This window comes from Chiloscyllium punctatum, chromosome 4 (assembly GCF_047496795.1).
Source record: "Chiloscyllium punctatum isolate Juve2018m chromosome 4, sChiPun1.3, whole genome shotgun sequence".
Lineage (NCBI taxonomy): Eukaryota > Metazoa > Chordata > Chondrichthyes > Orectolobiformes > Hemiscylliidae > Chiloscyllium > Chiloscyllium punctatum.
Window position 1 is genome coordinate 81,132,384 of NC_092742.1, and position 22,301 is coordinate 81,154,684.

Sequence of the window (22,301 nt, forward strand, 5' to 3'; positions counted from 1 at the left end):
GGAGTTGTTACACCCATTGTCAGGTCAGACCTCCTACTCTCTCTCTCCATCTCCTCCTCCAGCCGCCATGTTGCCCTCCTTTCTGCCGCGATGTCTCTCGGGAAGTACAGACCGTGGCGCTGAAGGGACTACAATTCCCGTCGGCCCCCCCCGCCCCCGGCGTCCAAGGCGGGGGAGATGAGACGCGACATCCGCCGCCTCGACGGACTTCCGGCCATCTCTTCCAGCTCGTTGACCGGGTGGAACGCAGCCGGCGGTGGGGCGGGGGAATGATGGGGGAAGTAGTCCAGGCGCGGTGCGAGGATGTGGGCGACGGCGGGGGCGGGGACTACAACTCCCAGCGGCGCCCGCACGGCCGCACATGCGCGGTGGATGTCGGGGGGGGGGGGAAAGCCGTGGCCTGTCGGGCGGAGCTGCTCCCGGAGTCACGAGTGATTTTCCTGTTGGTTTCTCCCTTCACACTTGTGTTTGTGTTTTGTTTTCGTTTTCGTGTGCCTCCCCGACATTGACTATTATTTCTGTGAAAGTCCAGTTTCCGTTTTGCGATCGAAGCGCTGGTCAATTTTTTTCCGGCGTATATTCTGTTTTTAAAAAAAAAGCATGAGCGATAACGATGACATCGAGGTCGAAAGCGACGTAAGTCTCGCCTGGTCCCTTTTTATTATTGCTATTTTTGGTTTGAAATTTTGCTTGGTATATATATATATATATTTTTTTTTTCAGTTTCGTTTGTGTTTCGAAAATAATAATAAAACGTTCTTAACGTGTTGGGAGTTGTTTCCACCTGATTGTGTGAAAAAAAAATAATTTTTCCCCCTTTTTTCTCTGTAGTTACGGATTTCCCCCCTTTCTCTCCTTCTTTCTCTCTCTCTCTCTCTCTGTCGATTTTTTTTTTTGTGAAGCGCCAACTCTCCGGCTGTGTGATCATTTTGTGCACTTGTCTGTTTTTCAGGAAGAACAGCCGAGGTTTCAGACAGCGGTACGTAACGGAGGATTAACATAGACCCCGTCTCGTCGCCTTGATTTTTTTTTAACATATATTAAAAAACACATTTATTTCTATCCTTAAACCTATTTCACCACCCCTTATGCTTAATTTACTTAGTGTTTTTTTTTCCAAAAAAAAAACAAATCAAGTTACTCTTAAAAGCCTGTATTGTTATTTCTAAAATAATTATTGGGATGTGGCTTCAAGCTGCTGTCCCTGTGACCTCCCTCTCTCTCTCTCATTAGAATTTTATTGTAATCCTTTTCTTTCTTCAAAGTAAAACGCCCCGAAACCTAACTTGCATCCTTTTTTTGTTTTATTGTTTTAAAAAAAAAACAAAACTCCTCCGCCCACAGCCTGAGTCTGGTCAAATGACCAGCTCAAGGGCCTTTAAGAGCTTGAATGATAGCGTCTTAAGATTGAAGACATTACAAAGGCCCCAACAGCCTTTCGTGCAAAACAGCTCACACAATGTGGCACTTTAACCCTCGCTGTCTTAGAAATACTTCTTCCTCCATCTGTTGCCTGTCGATTTTCTATCTTGGTTACACTTCTGGAGATTTTCATCCCCCCCCCCCCCCTTTCCCCCCAATGCACTGTTTTTAAAAACAATTCATTTTGCCCACAAGCCTCAGCGCGTCCTATTTACATCCCATTCCACTCTTGTACTGAAGCCAAACAAACAGATTCGCTCGAAATCGCTGGCATCTCATTTTTATTCCAGTATGTCTTTTTGTTTTAAATCCCTCTCCTTTACCTCGATTCACCCACTCTTCACTTTTCGCGTGAAAGTGTGATCGACCCATCGGAAACCTGCACTAATGGGAGCAGTTAACAAATTCGTCGTGACGCTTTTTCTCTCTCTCCCTCCCTCCCTTCCTCTTTTGTAGATGTGTAAACGTGTTTGATACAGCGGCTTCGGGGACGACCGGCTGCTGAAAGCAATTCTTATGCGTCGTTTCCGATAAACTTTTTTTTTCCCCCCCTCTCTCCACGTATCAAAAACGAAATGTAAATAGTTAAGATACTTGTACGATTTTTTTGGTGATATGCATAACACAAAATGGACTCCAGGAAGTGTATATGTGTGTGTAATCTTTGATCAGGTAGAATGATGCATTTAAAGCTAACTGAGCATTTAGTTCTATAAACATGATCCAAGTTTATGTGTAGTATTAAATATTAAAAATAAATTGACAGAATAAGTTCAAGGTCATGTGAAAAATTATACTTTTTTGTGATGTGTATAATAGTCTATACCACATTCACATAAGTCAGCTGTACTGCCTAATGATGAACCGTCAAGATGCCAAATACTCTACTCTTTGGTGGGCTGAAGTCCTAACATTTGGCTGACATTCAGATCCTTAAGCCCGTACATTTGTTTGTTTATTGTCCATTATTAGGCACCAAGAATGGTGACACTTAGATCTTTTATTTATGTCTCCTGCGAAGTAAGCACAGAGCAACAATGGCCTTGAAAGTTGTGGAGGGAACTGTGACCTATTTGACTGACCTCCAACATTTAGTGTTGAGGTGAGACTGATTGCATTGACCACAATTAAGTTTTTGTCTTAATTGTAACTAACATTCAATAAAGGAAAAATAGGCAAATGGTTCTTGACCTGTGGAAAATAAATAAGAATGAGCTTTATAGATGTTATGAATGATACTGAGAATAGAATGTTTATTACGGATTGTGTATTCAGAAAATCATTGTTAATCATGCTTATAGGTTTTCCACCTGTGCAGGCTTTGGAGGGAAGCATTGCAGGGGCACCAAATCTTATGTATTTGAGTTGTTGTTGCACCAGTCAGGTTTCATGCTTGCAGTGGACTGTAAATTAATTGCAGTCAAAGCTGCTGCTATCACATTTTTTTGCGTTTGAAATTGAGTAACTACATTTTTATCATGCAAATCTTAGGAATTTACCCAATAAATATACCTAACTGTTCATTAAGTACAGAGTTGAGAGTGTGGTGCTGACAAAGCACAGCAGGTCAGGCAGATTCTGAGGAACAGGAGAATCGATGTTTCAGGCATAAGCCCTACTTTAAATAAAATCTATCAGAAAAATGCAATTAACAAGTTTTCCCAGTTCATGGGAGTTTCGGTTGAAACAGTTTTGTTTGCAAGTCCGATCGTTATCTGTTTTTCCAGCAAGAACCTGCATTGAATGTTACCAAAAAAGATTATTTGGTTTACCAATACTTTGACAATTACACTACTCCTAAGTGGTCAGGCTAATATATGGTTATCTGCTTACTCACAGCTTTAACTTCCTGTGTAATATGATAGTTTGATAAGAAATTAAACCATGAGAATCTTTTCCTAAAGAATTAGCTTAAATGTTTATGCAGTATTTTTAAGGTGTTATTCAGTATTCCAGTATCTCACCTGATAATGTTAAAGCTGACATTACTATTTGCAGATGCGCAAAGCTGCCTCAAAAATGATTGCCATTTTTTTGTGGAATGTGACTTGTGTCCTTTATACTAATTATCCAATTTGGTGAGGCACATTCAGGAGTTTGAAAGAGAGAATATGAAGTCAGAGTCAGTTTTGGTTATCTGCAATCATTTTTCCTATGTGGTGTGTAATGCTTTGTGGGTTAAGCACAATTCCTGCACTTAAAGTTCTTTCTTATTAATTACTTGCCATACCACTACAAACCAAACTGAAAGTTAGAATCGGCAAGAAGTAAATTGTAAATGATGTTGCCCCAGGAAAGTATGTTTTTATTGACTTACAGGATATTTGCACTGCTTTTGACTGTTTGAGTGCATGTTTTAAAAGTTTGTACCCTTTTCTGTGTCGTGCTTCATCTTGTGAACAGGGTTTTTAGTTAACTTTAGTGTAACTTTAATTTGTCGTTATTGTTTGTCATTGTCTTCGTTAGAATTGATAAATATCTATTAATTGTTGGGTGTTCTGTTCAAGAAACAACTGATTTGATTGCCATTGGTGTGTGAATCTTATGGTTGCACAATATATTTGCGTAATTTGTTCTTTTAATTTGCTTTTTCTCTGCAACATAAATGTTTAAAAATATTTATTTTCAAATAGAGAGGCGAAAGGGTTCTTTAAAATGTTTACTGCTGTTATAATATCTGCTCCTGGTTCATAAAAGAGATCTGATCCCAACAATTACACTTAGCAAAGCCACTGTCTCATGTTAATATTTAAATATTGATTTCAAGTTTTAAGGGGTGGTTAGATTTTAAACATGCAACGTTCAATGACATTTTGAGTTCACTGCTGTTCATAAAATCTACAGTTAACAAGACAGAAAGTTTTAAGAATGTAAACTGTTGGAACTCCAGTGAGCAGTCAGGCGACACTTTTTTTCTCTTCTTTTTTATTCCCTCTGTCATATTTATTAAATGAAAAATTCAAACCTTAAATACTAAGTTCATTTACTAAGGAACTTTAACTTTTTAATTTAATATCATTTGAAATCAACTAAATTTTTATTCCCTTAAAAGAAAGTATCCTTAAGTTGGATGTGATATTGGCTGTTGTATTTAAGTGTATTTTCTTATTACCAGTTAGTTCCGGGTTGTTATTACACAGATCTGGAGCATGTGGGAGTTGAACCTAGGCCTCTTGCTTTAGAAGTAGGGACGTTTTCACTGCCACAAGAGCCCTCCACAAGATCCTTTATTTTCACCTTGAAGGCAACAAGGATGGGAATCCCTGGCAGATTTTGTATTTAAAAGCTAAACTAGTTTAACGTTTAAAACCAGTGCCTTGTAAATGCTGAAAACAGAGATTAAATGATTCATTGGCTATATTAAAATAATTCATTAATTTTAGCTATTTCAAATTTGGGACTCTAGCTGATGCAGCTGCAGGAGGATAGGCTAGCACCAGATGCTGGCTGGGTAGAGAGAATTTGAAGACTTTGGTGTTTGTGGACTATTAACGTATGATTCAAAAATGTTATTCTTTAACTGGATTGTCCATAGTAACTTGCAATTTCAGCACTATTAAATATCATTAAGATATGACTCATGAACATGTGTTTATTCTTTTATGAAAAGTACTTCAAGCTAACTGATGGTGTCATATTATTTTTTCAGGCAGATAAAAGAGCACACCACAATGCGTTGGAGCGCAAGCGCAGGGATCACATCAAAGACAGCTTTCATAGTTTACGTGACTCCGTACCATCACTCCAGGGTGAAAAGGTTGGTAATCTAGTTAAGTTCCACAGGTCTTTTTTTTTAAATGGAATGTTGTTTGTGTTTTGGCATTTAATAAAAACCTTTGTTTGAGGAATGTGGGGAAATGCACTTGGGGAATGTTTGAAATATTTATTTTGAAATGATGTGTAATAGATTTGAGGGAAAATTATCCATTTGATTTCCTATGCTGTTCTCTTTCTAACTATGCTCCAATTCTTTAATTATCTTATTAAGAATTGTTTCAATATATTTCAAGTACAACATAATGTTCCCACGCTGTCACTTAAGTGCTTAAAATAAATATTATTTTTGTAAAATCTTTTGACACTGATACCTGTCTTATGACTGATATAAATGCAGAACAATAATCTTACATTCAGGTTGTTAAGACATAACTGTGTGAGGGGTAGCAAAGTCTATCACATACCTCCTGTGCATGTGTTCCATAGTCTGTTCTGGGTGACCTGTTGCAAATTTCCCCACATATACAACAATTATCCACCTCAGCTGTAATCTACGCACATGTCCATGGGCTTTGCTGAAGATTGAAACTTTCCATGCGGGCGATTCCTTCTGCTAAACTTTACCAAGGCATTTGCTTGGAACTTTTTGTGAACTTAATTTAAATTTCATCCCAGTTGAAGTTGCTTTGTCAAGATTAAACGTGATCAAAATTTCAGTGTTGAAGGAAACAACATTGGGCTGGGTGGAGGAACGCATGAGTCTAATGTCATTTCTTATCCTGAATTTTTAAAAATTACATCATATGAACAAGCTGAATTTCAAACTCTGTTCAAGTGTTAAAGTGGATTTGGATAAATATGTTAAATATATCATTGCATTAATTCAGTTTAATTTTCATACAGTCGGAAGTGAATTTATTTGTTACAGGTCATGCAATTGCTTTCCTACACAGGAATTCATCAGAGGTGTATTTTCATGTTATTTAGGCACAGGTGCAATATGTGGGTAACCAATGGTGCTTTAGCAATATTCCCAGTATTTCAGTTCAGAGATTTGTGTTAAGCTTTGTGTGCAACCAACAAATGTCCAAACCTTGCATGCATAGCGTAGAATACATTGCATTTGTTAATGTTTCAAAACTTAATGAAGAAGGAAGCTACTGTTAACGGATAGTGAGTTTTTTGGATCAAAATGGGGAGTAATTTTAGCCACCAAAATATAGGGATGGTTCGTATGTGGTTTAAAGTGCTAAAAATCTGGATTGGTGCTTGAACGCATCAATGTTAGGTTTTAACCTACATAGATGAAGTATTTGTGATCAAGGTACTCTTATTGGGTCAGTGGTTATCTTTTTAAGGAAGCTGTGGATTATTTTTACAAGGTTTCTGTTGTTGGCCAAAACGTTTGAGCTTTGGGAAACATGCTTTGGGTGAAAATGGCTAGATCCATTGGGTGTATGGCCTTACTGGTTAGGGCGGAATAAGAGTGCTTCCCAGTGAGCTATTCTGTCATCGCCCACATTGTGCAGCAGTCCCACCTGAATTAATATCAAAGGTGATTTCATTAGTAATGAGTTAAGGACCTTTAATTCTTCTAGATAACTGAATACTTGCACATTTTCATTTGGCATAAAAATAATATGTTAGATGAGACTGTTGTAAAAAGTTTATAACAGTGCTGGCAGATCAACCATTGTTTATGGCTAGCTGGAATATGAAACAGCATTGTGATTATTCAGCTGCTCAATGATCTGTTCCTTTTAAGATTGTTCTTCTAAATGGACAAAATATAGGTAATGATAGCCAGTCACAAATTGCTGATGCAGCTGGCAGATTATGTCTAATTATGAGTAACTCCTGAGCTCCATATCATGGGTCTCTCTTGTGGATACATAATTTCAATGTCATTACAATGTTGTAATTAATTTGGGAGAACCATTGTAATTTTGGCATGTCAGAGAAGATTTGGTACCTTGCATAGTACTTTAAAGTGCCCTTTTAAAAATGTTATCTTTTTTTAATAATCTGTCAGATTATTGAAATATGAAAAGTTCTTTAAACAATTTGAACTAATTTAGTATTCTGCACTAAAACAGGCTCTAATGATATCATTGCTTATTGTATTAGAAGTCCTGATTTCAAGGAGTAGAATTAATAGGGATAGAAGTACGGATGAATGGGGCTTAAGTTGTGAAGAGCTAGAAACCTAGCTGAGTGCAGTTTCTCATGTACATTGAAGCCAAAATACTCCAGTCAGGTGTATTCAGAAAACAAGATTTTCTTGTAGATTTGATGGTGACATGATCAGGAAATCTGGCTCAGTTTATCAAGTGAAACTCCACTTTGTGGATCAATAGGAAAAGTCAAGGTAAGAGACTGAATAGCTAGTGGCATTAGTAAGATATAATACTCAAAATGGATTCTGTGAATGTTCAGAGACATCTTTTAAACAGCTTGTGTTATTGTGTGATCTTAGTGCTCCAAATCATAATTCCATCCATCTCACTTTATACCATTTGGTCCTTACTGGAAAGGATTTTGATATTTGAAGTTGTATCTAAAATGTTTCAAGCAGCTTTCACTCTGTCTTTTGCAATAGCTGTAGATATTAAGGGATAAAATTAAAGTACTGAGGCCATCTTATAGAATTTAATTAATACCGTAGATTCAGTTATCCCTTCACAGAATTATCACCCAATTGACCTACATTTGTATCGTACCTTAATGCAGTTATATGAATCAAGGTGATTCATTGGGATTTATTAGGCTCTGTGTATTTTGAACAGCACTAAGGTGATTTTGCTTTTTGGATGCACGCTCAAATTGGGTTTCATCAATTGAAGAAAAGGACAGAGGGAAGGTCTAAAATGGTAGAAGGCAGAAAAGACCAAGTGATGATGGTTCATGCGACAAAAGCTGAAAGGTATAGTAACAGGACTGGTGACAAATCAAAAGCTGTATAATGTGTAGATGGTTGCATAGCAAGCATCCAGATGCAAAGGGGAGGAATAAAGAATGAAAACTATACCAGCAAAAATAAACCTTATGGAAGGAGAGGTTATGATCTAAAGTCATTGCACTTGGTCTTGAGTCCAGAAGACTCTTGAGTGTCAAGTTGAAAAGTGCAGTGCTTCTTGAATTCATGAAAGGTCATGTTTGTAAGTCTGTTTCTATCTGACATGCTTCCCCTGCGGAGTAATTTTAGCATTTTTTAATTCCAGTTTTCAGCTTATGCAGAACTTTATTTTTATAGAAAGTTGTCACTTTGCCTGCCTTTCCTCTCTGCTATTGTATAAGTTCAAAATGCTTGAAATTGATTTGGACAAATAAATAAATCATAGCCAATGTTCTGTTATCAGAAGAAGAGTACAAAAGTAAGGAAATTATGCAGAACTTACATAATACACTTAGTAAAACCTCACCTGGAATTTGTCCAATTCTGGTTGCCATACTGTAGGAGGAATTGAATATATGCAGGAGTGTGCAGAAGAGATGTGCAAGAATTGTTCCAGAGGTGCCAAACTTTAGTTATGAGGGTAGATTGAGGTTAGGACTGTCCTTAGAGAGGTAAAAACTATGATGAGATCTGGTAGACATTTTCAAGATCATTGGATATAGTAGATAGGGAGAAGCTGTTCTTGGTTGTCTTTAAAAAAAATCACAAATGAGAGGGGACAGATTTAAAATTGTGTGCCAAAGAAAGAAGTTTATGAAAAATCCTTTCTGGAATGCACTGCATGGAATGTGGTAGAGGTAGATTCAATTGAGGCATTCAAGAGGGCATTTAATTATTATTTAAATAGAAATAATATGCAAGGATTTGGGGAAAAGGAAGGAAATTTGCTGTATGTCATGATGCTCATTTGAAGAACCTGTCTAGCCTGATGGGCTAACTGGCTTCCTTCTGTGATTCTCTGACACTTCTATGATTGATGTATGAAAGTTTGGTTGAAAATATGGTCAGTAAATATACATGCAATTGTAAATTTGTAAGTTGTTTAACACACTTTGTTACATTTGAAGGTGCTTTGTAAATGCAAGTTGATGTAGATGGAATGTTGATAGATTGAGTGAGTGGGCAAAACCATCCCAGCTGAAGTTTAATGCATTGATTAGGCCTGTATTCCCTTAAATGTAGATGATGAAGGGATAATTTAATTTGAGATTATTTTAAGATGATCAGAAGATTTGTAAAGTAGGATGAGAGGAACGGTTTCCTCTTGGAAGTGCAGAGCAGTCCATTCGATTATGTCAGGCAGTTCAGGAAGATGCCAGCAGTAACCTCTTCTTCAAAGTGTGATGGTAAAACACTTCCACTAAGTATTGGCTGAGTTGAAATTTCTTCCCAACTAAACATTGAGAATGGCAAAGCTATTATTCTCCGTCCTCTCCATAAACTCTTTCCTATCCCTCACTCTGGAAAAATGCATGAAGCTGAATCAGAATATTCACAACCTTGTCATCATGTTTGACCCTGAGCTTAGCTACTGCTCAAATATTCATGCTTTTGTTAAGACTGCCTATTTCCACCTCTTTAGTATTGTACAGTTACTGTTAAAATCTCTCGTCTGTGCCTCTGCTACCTATGGCTCTGATTTAATCCAAGGCTATCCTGGTCTCACCTAAAATTTAGGTTACTGCTACACTAACTGCAACCAAATCCTGTTGCACCCATCACTTCTGTACAGCATTCCCTACTTGCAAAGCGAAGAAGAAGAACACCCGTACAGTCTTCACCAAGAACGTATATCCCCACAACTTCATCTGCAGATGCCAAAAAGACAGACAACACGACGAGGATGTGCCACAACCCACCACACTAATCACTCTGCCTTTTTGAAATAAAAAAGTCTCAGAACTGACAGCCAGACATCTCCGACAACTCTGATTCCTGGCAGACCATAAACCGACAACCACGCTCAAGCAACAACTCACCAGAACAAAAGACCCTATACCCATCATGTGCAAGACAAACGTAAAAGATACCATGCAAAGACTGCACAAAACACTATTTAGGAAAAAAGGCAACTAGCAATCCACATCCACAAACACCAACTAGTCACTAAACGCCGCAATCAGCTATCTGTATTAGCCATGCATGCTGATGAAGAGGACCATAAATTTGGCTGGGACAATGCAACAATCGTAGGGCAAGCGAAACAGAGGATAGTCAGAGAATTTCTAAAGGCATGTCATTCACCCACTGACTCCATCAACAAAACATACAAACTGAGACCCAATATACCGGCCATTATAACAATCATTTGGAAGCAGCAGGAACGGCACCAAATAAATTCCAGAAGACAGTACCGCAGCATTTCACAGGAAGCTTCAAAGCCCTGAAGATGTAACTGAGACAGGGGAAAGAATGTCTGCAAATCAACTTCCCAGCTCGGCAAATATACTCATGGCAAACCACACCCGAGCTACAAATCTTTATACAAACCTTTAGCACTGCTATATGTTGGGTCTTAATTCAACAATTGATTCTGGTCAATTGATATGTTCAAAATTTAACTTAATTTTTAAAATTAAAATTTAATTTTTGTTCCTATATTGGGGAAAATGGAAGCAAAGCATTAAAAAAACAGATCAACAGTGTTCTATTTGAATGTCAGAACACCTTGATTGGCTGAATGAATGGCATCTTTTCCAATATTCTTTTGTTCCTATTTCAGTGTGTAGGGGTTACAAAATATGTTGGAAACTTTGTATTATACAAGTACTTAGTTCAAGTTCAGAACTTAAACTTGGACTTTACAATAATAGAAGCAAAATGCTGGATATATAAAATAAGCACGGGTTGTGCTAGCGAAATTCAGTCTTGGCAGCATCTATGGAGAAAAAGGCACAACATTTCGGGTCCAATATGACTCCTGTTTAGAACTAGTTTTTACGGTGTTAGCTTATCAGTTAAGATCAAGGAACAAATATTAGCCAAGAAACTGAAGAACCACTCTGCTGTTAAGGGATTTTGAGGTTCTAACACAAGGCAGATGGATAGATTTTTCAGTTATAGAACATCCAGTTGTATGGTGGAATAGTCTTAAAAGGGTGTTTCCTGTTCCAGTATAACAGATTAAAGAGACAGCAAGGTGTAGGTGTATGACCTGGAACTGAGAGCAAAAATATGGATGGTGGGTTTCATGAAGTAACTTAGAAGAAAGGGAATACCAAAAACATTCCCAGAAAAAGGACACAGTCCATGATTTATCATATTAATCCCATTTCTCAAGGAAAGAATTGAGATTTGGTTAAATTGCTATAATTTACTTTGTTTCTACAAAGTCATTTAATTATGCCTGTGTGACAAGGTGGTTCAGTGATGAGCACTACTTCCTCATAGCGCCAGGGACCCAGGTTTGTTTCTAGACATGTGACTGTGTGGAGTTTGCATATTCTTCCAGTAACTGCGTGGGTTTCCTCCAGGTTTTCTAGTTTCCTCCTCATCCAAAGGTATGCAGATTAGACTGATTTTTTTGGCCATGCTAAATTGTACTGTAGTCTCCATTGATGTCCATAGGTTCATTAGCCATCGTAAATTTGTGGTTACGGGGCCTAAGTCTGAGTACAACACTGTCAGGGCGGTCGGTGCAGATTTGATGGGCTGAATGGCCTCTTTCTGCACTGTGTGCATTTGTATGATTCTTATCCATCAAAATTTGACAAAGTGTACATTAGCACATGCAAGTCAAAATATCGATTCAGATAGCTGGATAATTCCTTTGCATTTCTTGAATGTTGTAATGTGCTATGATCAGAAAGAACATCTTGTGTTCTATTGAGAATTCTGTTGAGCAAATTCTCTCACCTGTTAACCAAGTTAAAAATATTGTTTTGTGAGGACGTTTTTCACAATTAGTGTGTGTAGGCTTCTGTAAGGAATGTGCAATGATTACTTGGAGTAATTACCTGCCTTATTATCCCAGATGGAATACCTAAAGCTGACCCAAAACACACACTAAGGTATTTTTGGCAGATAACTTTCTAACGATTCAGTTTTTCTCTCCAGTTATGCAACCAGGAGTGTGAAACTTCGAATCTAGAATCAAATGGGAGTTGGGCGGGGGGGGGGAGGGGTGATTGCCCTAAACTTTCCCGAAGGTAATATCCTTTTTATGTTATATGGCAACAAAAGCAGTCATGAAACTTCTGTCAGAATTAGGTGAGGTGTTTCTTAGAGTCATACAACATGGAAACAGACTGTTCAGTACAATTTGGACATGCTGATCAAACATTCCGATCTGACCTAGTCCCATTTACTGATATTTGGCACATATCCATCTCCAACCTTCTTATTCATGTACCCATCCAGATGCCTTTTAAATGTTATAATTGTACCTGCCTACACCACTTCTGGCAGCTTGTTCCACACACTCACCATCCTCTGCATGAAAATGTTACCTCTCTGGTCCTTTTCAAATCTTTCCCCTCTCACCTTAAACCTGTGGCCTCTAGTTTTGGACTCCCTCACCCTAGGAAAAAGACATTGGCATTGCTAGGGTCAATAGCTAATCATGATTTTCTAAAATTCTATAAACCCTACAGCCACTGATGCTGCAGGGAAAAAATGCTCCAGCTTCTCCATATAGCTCAAACCCTCCAGTCCTGGCAACATCGTTGTCAATCTTTTCTACACTCTCAAGTTTAACCACATCTTCCTTTTGAAGGGAGAGCAAAATTGTATGCGGTATTCTAAAAGTGGCCTCGCCAATGTCCTGTACAGCCACAACATGATGTTTCAACTCCTATACTTACTGTTCTGACTATATACTAACTTTATCACCCCTTCATCACCCCTGTCTACCTGCGGCTCCACTTTCAAGGAACTATGCACCTTCACCATTGGGTCTCTGTTCAGTAATACTCCCCAGAGTCCTACCATTAACTATATAAGTCTTGTCCTGGTTTGCCTGACCAAACCAGTTTGTAAAGGCCAGGTGTCACTGTGGAAATGTATTTTTCAGACTGGTTGTACTTTGAGGATTCATGAAAAATTGAGCTTCGGGAAGTGCTGCATGATTGCTTTATCATAAACATGACTTTTTTTGGTAGCAGAAGCCACTGTTGGTTAATGACAGGTGTAATTCTTTGATTAAAGAATAATGATACTTTTGATTAAAGGTGAAGAGTGTGATGCTGGGAAAGCACAGCCAGTCAGGCAGCATCAGAGGAGTGCGAGAATCCACTTTTCGGGCATAAGGAATGAGGCTTGTGGGCCAAGGGGGCTGAGAGATAAATGGCAGGGGGTGGGGCTGGGGGATAGGTAGATGAAAATGGGAGTGAAAGTGAGAGGAAGGTGGAGCAGGTAAGTGGAAAGGAAGATGGACAGATAGGACCATTCGAGGGTGGTGCAAAGTTGGGAGGTTGTTACTGGGATATGGTGAAAGGAGGGAGCACTTCAACCACATGGGATCAATGTGGATTTCACCAGTTTCCTCGTTTGTCGTCCTCCCACCTTATCCCAGTCCCAACCTCCAACTCGGCATCGCCCTTTTGAGTGGTTCTACCTGTCCGTCTTCCTTCCCACCTTTCTGCTCCACCCTTCTTTCCAACCCACCACTTCCACCCATGTCTTAATCGATCTTTTGCATTCCCAGCTACCTTCCCCCAGCCTCACTCCCTCCCATTTATCTCAGTCCCCTTGGCCCGCAAGCCTCATTCCTGATGAAGAGCTTGTGCCCAAAACTCCTCCTCGGATGCTGCCTGACCGGCTTTGCTTTTCCAGCACCACACTCTCTTCAACTCTGATCTCTGTATCTGCTGTCCTCACTTTCTCCTACTTTTGCTTAAAGACTATCTTGACAACCTGCTTTGACAATTTTTTAAAAAATTCTGTGATAATTGCTTGGTTCTATCATTTTTGTTTTTCCGTAATAAGCTATGAATCTTAACTGAAATCCACCTATTTCATAGAAGTACAAAGGTTTTACTTGTGAAATATTAGTCTTCATTATAAAAAGTTAGTATATAATGGTTTTTAAAAATAAATTAAGTGCTTGTAGAAATGACTAAAGGTGAAATAGTAATGATTGTGGGAATGTCTTCATGTTCTATTTAGTCAAATTTGAGCCTGATTAACTGACTACTACGATGTTAAAAGTTCCATTTATTAAATCTAATTTTAATGTTTCTCAGAACCATAAGAACAACACTGAAGGAAGGCAATACAATACAACCTCGATTATTCGAACGAGCTGGGCGGGGAGTATTTTGTTCGGATAACTGATCTGATCATAAACAAGCGGTAATTTGAGTGTCAGTTATCTGGCAATACATGCCATAATGTCATTTTACTGATATCTGATCGTAAACAAATGGTCATTTGAGTGTCATGTTATCGAACATGCTCGGTTATCCAGCAATGCACGTCATAATGCTGTTTAATTGAATGCTGAATTGTCCTAATGCTGTTTTTATGGGGCATTAAGATCTTGTTCGGATAATCCAAAATTCAGATCATTGATGTTCGGATTATCGAGGTTGTACTGTATACTGCAGCCAGTCTCAGTAACCCAGACAATTTATTTCAGCACTACTGTTATTCAGTCAAGATATGGATGTTTTATAATAATAAGATATTCAGATCTACTGTCCTGCATCATTGAGACTCCTGCATGAAAATACTTTCACAGCTGTTTTATAATCAATAAGAAAACACTAACTTGTATTTTAAGATAATGTTAGTCTAGCATGTATCTATAACATCAGATAACTACACATACTAAATGGTAGCACAGTGTCTCATTTAAAATATTTCAGATGGGTTTTTCTCTCTTTTGACCTCAGACTTTTATCTCAAAAGATATATGTGCCAGCTACTTTTGCAGTACCTCATTTTGTTGTTGTCAGGTGAGCCTTGTGTCACGGGCTATCAGGCCTGCACCAGGGAACCAAACCCCTTTCCCTTTAAGATTTGGAGAAGCCGGTGTTGGACTGGGGTGTACAAAGTTTAAAAAAATCTCACAACACCAGGTTATAGTCCAACAGGTTTAATTGGAAGCACACTAGCTTTCAGAGCGCCACTCCTTCGCAATCACCTGATGAAGGGGCGTCGCTCCGAAAGCTAGTGTGCTTCCAATTAAACGTGTTGGACTATAACCTGGTGTTGTGATTTTTTAACCTTTCCCTTAACACAGGCCAACTACAGGCCTGCCACAACTCATCTCTCCCCAATCCAGATTAAGTAGTGGATTGACAGAGAACATGAATAGTTTGTAACAACCCCAATCTGGTTATTCACTGAATAAACTCTCAGTTCATTGATTTCATCTGTTTAAGCTCATTTTGATTAAAAATCTACTCTTGCATGGTACTTTTAAGCAATAAATATTTGGTTGGTAATTGTTCTGTTAACTACACAACGTGTTTTGCTCTTTGATACAATGAAGATTTGAATTTGAAATTAGATGGATTGCAGAACAGTTCAATAACTAACTTGGTCTTTCTTGAAAATTGTTTCAATAGGCATCCCGTGCCCAAATCTTAGATAAAGCCACAGAGTATATTCAGTATATGCGGCGGAAAAACCACACACATCAGCAGGACATTGATGACCTAAAACGACAGAATACTCTGCTTGAGCAGCAAGGTAAGATTCTAATAAAGTTCATTTGTATTTTGATTTGTAGTCTGGAAATTGTTGCAGGTTTGAGCAAACTTTATCTCTAATGAGGGAAGTGTCCCTTATACTTTGGCTCACTGTGTAGGTGCTTTTGCAATGCGTTAACTGCTTTTCCAAAAATGCACAGTACAATTTTAAAATCAATTTTTTAAAAAAAACTAAATTGTATTAAATTTGTAGTAAGAGCAATCCCTTTCAAAGGATTTTATTAGTCTTTCTTTGTGCTGTTTGAAGGTTCATTTTAAAAAGCTTAGATGATTGACCCTGCATTCAGGAGATGTGGGCTATTTGAATAGAATAGTCTGAGAATCTTTGGAAAGGCCAATGTGGGGGGGGGATCTACTGTAATTATTTCTAAATTTCAAATTTGTGGCAGTCTTGGCAGGCTGGCCGAAAATAAATTGATGTGATTGAAAATAGGTGGTTTTAAAACCTGCTCTTTCAAACAAACCTGTACAAGTTATTAATGTCTTGACAACCGGAAGCGGCAGAGACAGGCCACTATAAATGTCGGAGGAAAGATCACAGAAGCGCTTCACAGGAGGCTCCCAAACACTGAGTATGTCACCTAGACAGGGGGCGAAATGTCTGCAACACAAATTCCCAGCTCGGCGAACACAACCACAACAATGAGCGCCCGAGCTACGAATCTTCTCACAAACTTTGAATTATTTTCTGTTTTATAATCTCTAAAAGGTTACCTCATTACCTGAATTCATATTTTCTCTTTGATAGACCAACGGTTCACTGATTAATGTTGTCAATGAGATGTAGAAGTCGTCAATGTTTAATTATTAAGTATTTAAATGCAAAATTCATGCAGTGACTTTGTTTTGTTCAAGTACTGATTTTGGTCTAATGGTAGGGGCGATGGGGAACATAACTCTTAAGCATTGAAATGCAAGATCGGATCTGCTTTGCCCACCACTCTTGGACATACCAATAAGGATGGTTCAAGTTTCAACTGACAATGCCACTCCGTTTCTATGTGATTTGAAATATGACAAATCAAGACTGCTGTTGGTGAACCAGGCCTTGTTCTGAGGTGTATCAAAGTTCTCAGCACTGTTGGCTGTTAACTTGTGAAGTTTTCTGGTGCTGCCATTGCCAACCGTAGCTCAGTTAGAACATTGTGCCTCATGAGTTAAAAGGGAGCGTTCTATTCTCTCAGAGCTTGAAACGTAAAAATCAAAGCTGATACTTCAGTTTCGGACTCCAGGAGTGCTGTACTATCAGACCAGATGCCTGTCATTTGAAATTCCCAAAGGACCTTCAATTCCATGTGGCACTATTTCGAAGTAGAGTTTCATCTTAAGCAAAGTGGACTGGCTAATATTTATCCCTCTATCAGCATCGCAATGAACAGTTATCTGTTGGTCGACACATTTGTGGGAGGTTGCTGTGCACTCACTGGCTGTTGTGTTTCTCTCACTTGAAAAGTACTTGATTGGCTATTAAGTGCTTTGGGATGCCCCATAGTTGTGAAAGTTGCTTCCAGAGCATTACAGCACAGTACAGGCCCTTCAGCCCTGTGCGCCGCCCTGTAAATCCAATCTGAAGCCCATCTAGCCTACACTATTCCATTCTCATCCATATGTCTATCCAGTGACCATTTAAATGCCCTTAAGGTTGGTGAGTCTACTACTGTTGCAGGCAGTGCGTTCTATGCCCTGACTACTCTGAGGAAACAAACTACCTCTGACATCTGTCCTATATCAATCACCCCACAACTTAAAGCTATGTCCCCTCGTGCTAGCCATCACCATCCGAGGAAAAAGGCTCTCACTGTTAACCCTATTTAACTCACTGATCATCTTATATGTCTCAGTTAAGTCACCAAAACCCCTCTAATGAAAGCAGTCTCAGGTCCCTCAGCCTTTCCTTCTAAGATCTTTCCTCTATACTAGGTAACATCCTGGTAAACTCCTCTGAACCGTTTCCAAAGCTTTTACATCCTCCCTAAAATGCAGCAACCAAAACTGCACACACTACTCCAAGTGCGGCTGCACCAGAGTTTTGTACAGCTGCACATGACCTCATGCCTCAGAAACTCAGTCCTTCTACCAATAAAAGCTAACACACAGTATGCCTTAAAAGCCCTATTAACCTGGGTGGCAACTTTCAGGGGTATATGTACATGGACACAGAGATCTCTCTGCTCATCTACACTATCAAGAATCTTACCATTAGCCCAGTACTGTGCATTCCAGTTGCTCCTTCCAAAGTGAATCACCTCACGCTTTTCCACATTAAACTCCCATTTGCCACCTCTCAGCCCAGCTCTGCAGCTTACCTATGTCCTGCCCTCATCGAGGTCATTTATAAAAATGACAAACAGCAGTGGACCTAAAATATATTCTTGCAGCACACCACCAGTAATTAAACTCCAGGATGAACATTTCCTATTGACCACCACCCTCTATCATCTTTCAGATGGCCAATTTCTGATCCGATTCTGATTGATAAAATTGTTTAAAATATGCTGTACAAATCAGCATAAGCTGAATTGTATATAGCAGCTGTGTCCAATCTTTAGTTGGATTGCAAGTATAGAAATACCTGGGCTGCCTCAATGATGGCATTTACTCCTTGCATTTTCTTTCAAAGATAAATGATTTCAAACTGAGGTGAAAAAACTTAACCGCTATCCTACACATGAATCTCTGTAGTCCATGGAGTATTTACTGAAATCTGTGCATGTAATTTGCTAGACATTAATTTTATACAATATGATATGGACTTTTCCATTCACACTCTTGACATGTATCCAATTATGTCAGAATTTCACCTGGAAGTAAAATGTTCTCATCAATCAGTGTCTTGGTTTTCACATGAAGATGTACTTCTATTGAGTGCAAAACATTTTGAAGTGAATACATTATAATGCCAGAAAATGATTTGAATTAAATGCTCTACATGTACTGTTTCTGTCCTGCAATTTGACATCGAAGCATGCTGCTCCTTTGTTTGAGATGCAGCTGGTGACATCCTTTCTTTTTAAGTTATTTTCTTGTCATGTCACAAAGTCACTTATATTGTGTTTTACCTAAACCACTCTTTTTGTCTCCTTACAATCCTTTCTCTGAAGCTTTGTAATGGGTTCTATCTTGTTTGTTGAATCCCCCTATTTAGAATGCTATAGGTGGCACAACTGCTTTGTGTGCTGTCAGTGTACAACATAACTGCTTAACAAATATTTTACCACAAGGTGGTAGTAATAGTACATTGGGCATGGTTCATGCCCAATCAAGCAACTTAAAATAATTCAGTGTTAGTATACTAAAAGAGAGCTTTGCAGTGATTTACTTGAAGCTTGGTCAAATGTGGAACAATGTGTGACCACTCTCAGCTTATGCTGGAATTGTAGAACTCAAAAGTTAGCTGCTACCAAAGTAGATATGGACTAACACAATAAATCTGTGAGCTGAACAATACATAATGTGGTGAGATGGAATGTGATGTGAGTGATGTCCAAAATTTTTGAGGAAGAGGAAGTGGTTTTAAAGACATTTTAATGGTTTACTTCAGATGCATTGTCAAAAGTAATTATAAGTTGGGTTCTCGTGAACAGAACAATCCTGTAGTACCCAGCACCGATTCACTTGTTTGAATTATGTAAAGTAGCAAAGCTGCATGATATGCTGAAATACAAGAATTTTAGATTCGTGCAGTGTGGAAGTCAGCAGCAAAGAATTTCACTGTGTGTGTAGTATATAAATCAGTTGCTTTGGTTTTTATCAGTGAACTGCCTTTCTTTTGCAGTACGTACACTGGAAAAGGCACGGGCGGCTGCCCAGCTCCAGGCCAACTTTTCATCCTCCGATAGCAGTTTATACACCAATCCCAAGGGCAGTGCAGTTTCTGCCTTTGACGGAGGCTCTGACTCAACTTCAGAGTCAGAAACGGAAGAACCCCAGACGAGAAAGAAGCTGCGAATGGAGGCATGCTGAACCCCTTCAGGCAATAAACTGGCTGGCTTTTACTAGGGATTTTTGTGTATAGCTTTACTTTTCAGTGTGTCTTCTGTCAGACCCCTTTGTGCTTTAAGGATTATAACAATTGATGCTGTTAGCAGGACAGCATCTTGGTTCATCAGTAGAAGGACTTCCTGCTCTTCCTCATGAAATTACAACATGGCAGCTGTCAAACTTATTAAGGAACTCCACCTGCTGCAACAGGAACTTTGCAGCAGTTCTTGACTCACTGGCTGTGGCACCCAGTTTGGGCGTGGGGGTCGTCTAGATTTAAAAATGTGTTATTAAAAGACTAAGGAAGCAAGGCACAAGTTATTTGATGCACAATGAATCTGTATGTGTGTCTACTATTACAAACTGTTGGCCATGTAGAACTAATCTTTAATTTTTTTTTAGATGTTTTTGCTCTTATTTTATTCATTTCAATTATGAACCAGAAATTCATTGTCACTTGGCATGGAAGAGATATAGACTTCAAAACTGTATACTTCAGGCATGTTTTATTTTTCGTATTTCCTCTGTGTTTTACAGATTTTTTTTAAAAACCCTCAAATATTCTGTGCCTTGTATTGCTTTTATGTAACCCTATGAAATGATGGAACAGCTTAAGTGCCCTAAAGCTATGCTTAATGGTACTGAAATGTCAAAAGTCAATACATCCAAAATGGGTATGTTAAGTTTAAATGTTTTAGCAGGAACCAAAATAATTGTATTTAAGCCTCAGTCTGCATAATACAATGTACAAAATTAAATTGATTTACATTACAGCTAATTATTGATGTCTGAACAATCAGCTGGCTGCCAAGCACTATTCAGGCTGTGTTGGGGAGGGGGGGGTGTACATTTGTCTGTCTCTGCCTTTTCAATTATTGGTCAAAGCTTAAACTAGCTTGTAGCATTATGTAGATTTGTCTCTTGTTATTTGATTCCATTCCATGGAAATTACAGGTATGTTGTACATACTGCCACAAATTGTCTTGCAAGTTGAGGCTGACCTTTACTATGAGACTATAAATAAAAACTATTTTATCCTTGTTATTTGTGATAGTTAATAGTCTTTACTAACGTCAAAGGGAAGAACACATTAGCTTCATTCAACCTACTTGCAACTGAATGAATTTGATATTGCTATCCAGTTGTCCAAAGGGGGGAAGAAGCTGTTTGAGGTTTATGCTAAATTGAAGTGTGAAGTGCATATCTCTCTCCTCAAGAACAACTGTTATTTTGTCCTGAATAGTTGCATTAACATCAACAATGTAGTTCTTTTATTTCTGTGTAAAGGAATAAGAAGTTAGATTTATGTATCACGTTCCTTGACCTTTGATTGGAAGTACTCCAGCCAATGAAGTATTTTTGAAATGGAATATCTTTCCTGATATCATAGCAGTGTCTCAGTAGCTGTGTTCATAGTTTGTTTTAAATCTTGTGTCTTTGGCAAATCATTCTGATTTGAAGTTTAAGTAAAGCTTGTTTTAGGAGAAATTTTTTTAAAATGCTCCTGTGACAAAATGACTCTAGAAATACAGTATATTTTAAGAAAATACATCTAGACGTGTGGTATTCCACCTGGATCTTGATTGTGTATGGCTGTATTGTAGGTTAATCTTTGGTCTTTGTAACAACTGTTTGGAATATGTCTAACACAGCTTGGGGCTTTAGTCCATTGCTGTTCATTTGGAATGGAAATTCTTAAGTATATGCTGAGTTCAGTCCTTGAATCTATGTACGAATGCCGATTTATTGAAGATTTAACATGTTTGAGAATTGTTTATATTTAATTTCTTGAATTCTGCCCAAACTGATGGCAATTCATGTCAGTCTGCTACATTGGTTGTACAAGTTAAAACTAATCTTTTTGTTCCCCAAACTAATTTTTGAGAGAGTGTAAGCTCAGTTGCGTAAATACACAAGCGTTTGCAGTTTGCTCACCAAGAAAGTTCTGGATGGTGAACTTTAAAACTGCTATGAAATTTCCTGAGGTGAAGGAAGTGTGGAAGAACATTGCTGGCTTTCTCTCGAAGCTTTGCACTTTTCCTGATGTACTGATAAATGTTGTAAAGCTGTCATTCCTCACTCAGAGTTACCTTCTTAAATAAATTACAGAGCAAGAGAACAGTGACTTCTGTGCTAACAGAAAAAGGAAATCTGAACAATATTTAACATTTAAAGCAAGGTATTTTTAATAACAGGTTGAGGTTCCATGTGCATCATGGAATGTTAATGGAAGCTCCAACTGCAGGAATCTGATTAGTTGAGCTTGCACAGAAGAAGCTGGTTTGTAACACCCCTAATGCAGTTGGAATTTTCGAAGTTCAGGCCCCATTCTGGAGCAATTCTATGATTTGCATAACAGCAATTCCATAAACATGAACAATTCCCATAAAAGTAGTCAATATTTTATGATGCAGTGATAAAGAAGCTAACTAGCACCGTAGGTAAGCTTTTTAAACTTTCTGTAGAAAGGAATATTGGAAGACCCTATTTTGTCTAGATCAGAGCTTTTGAAGTAATAATGCTAATGTTCACAGTATTTAAATTTAACACTTGCTTATGAAAAAGGTTCT

At 38.4% G+C, this 22,301-nt stretch overlaps 1 protein-coding gene across 2 annotated transcripts; it reads left to right on the forward strand.

The window, feature by feature from the left end:
* The first annotated feature begins 386 nt into the window (after window positions 1-386).
* max (myc associated factor X) lies at window positions 387-20,775 on the forward strand. Of its 2 annotated transcripts, XM_072569146.1 has the most exons (5): window positions 387-636; window positions 953-979; window positions 5,072-5,179; window positions 15,607-15,730; window positions 19,526-20,775. In XM_072569146.1, the coding sequence occupies exons 1-5, from the start codon at window positions 601-603 to the stop codon at window positions 19,711-19,713; spliced, it is 483 nt and encodes a 160-aa protein (XP_072425247.1). In that variant the 5' UTR covers window positions 387-600; the 3' UTR covers window positions 19,714-20,775. The 2 variants fall into 2 exon arrangements, with proteins under 2 accessions (XP_072425247.1, XP_072425248.1); XM_072569147.1 differs by lacking the exon at window positions 953-979.
* The last annotated feature ends 1,526 nt before the right edge of the window (window positions 20,776-22,301 follow it).

Bases quoted from the DNA above. Each gene is read 5' to 3' on its own strand.
- max (XM_072569146.1), top strand. From the start codon at position 601: ATGAGCGATAACGATGACATCGAGGTCGAAAGCGAC. The intron at 637-952 runs GTAAGTCTCGCC...TCTGTTTTTCAG, and splicing joins ACATCGAGGTCGAAAGCGAC to GAAGAACAGCCGAGGTTTCA. The intron at 980-5,071 runs GTACGTAACGGA...TTATTTTTTCAG, and splicing joins AGCCGAGGTTTCAGACAGCG to GCAGATAAAAGAGCACACCA.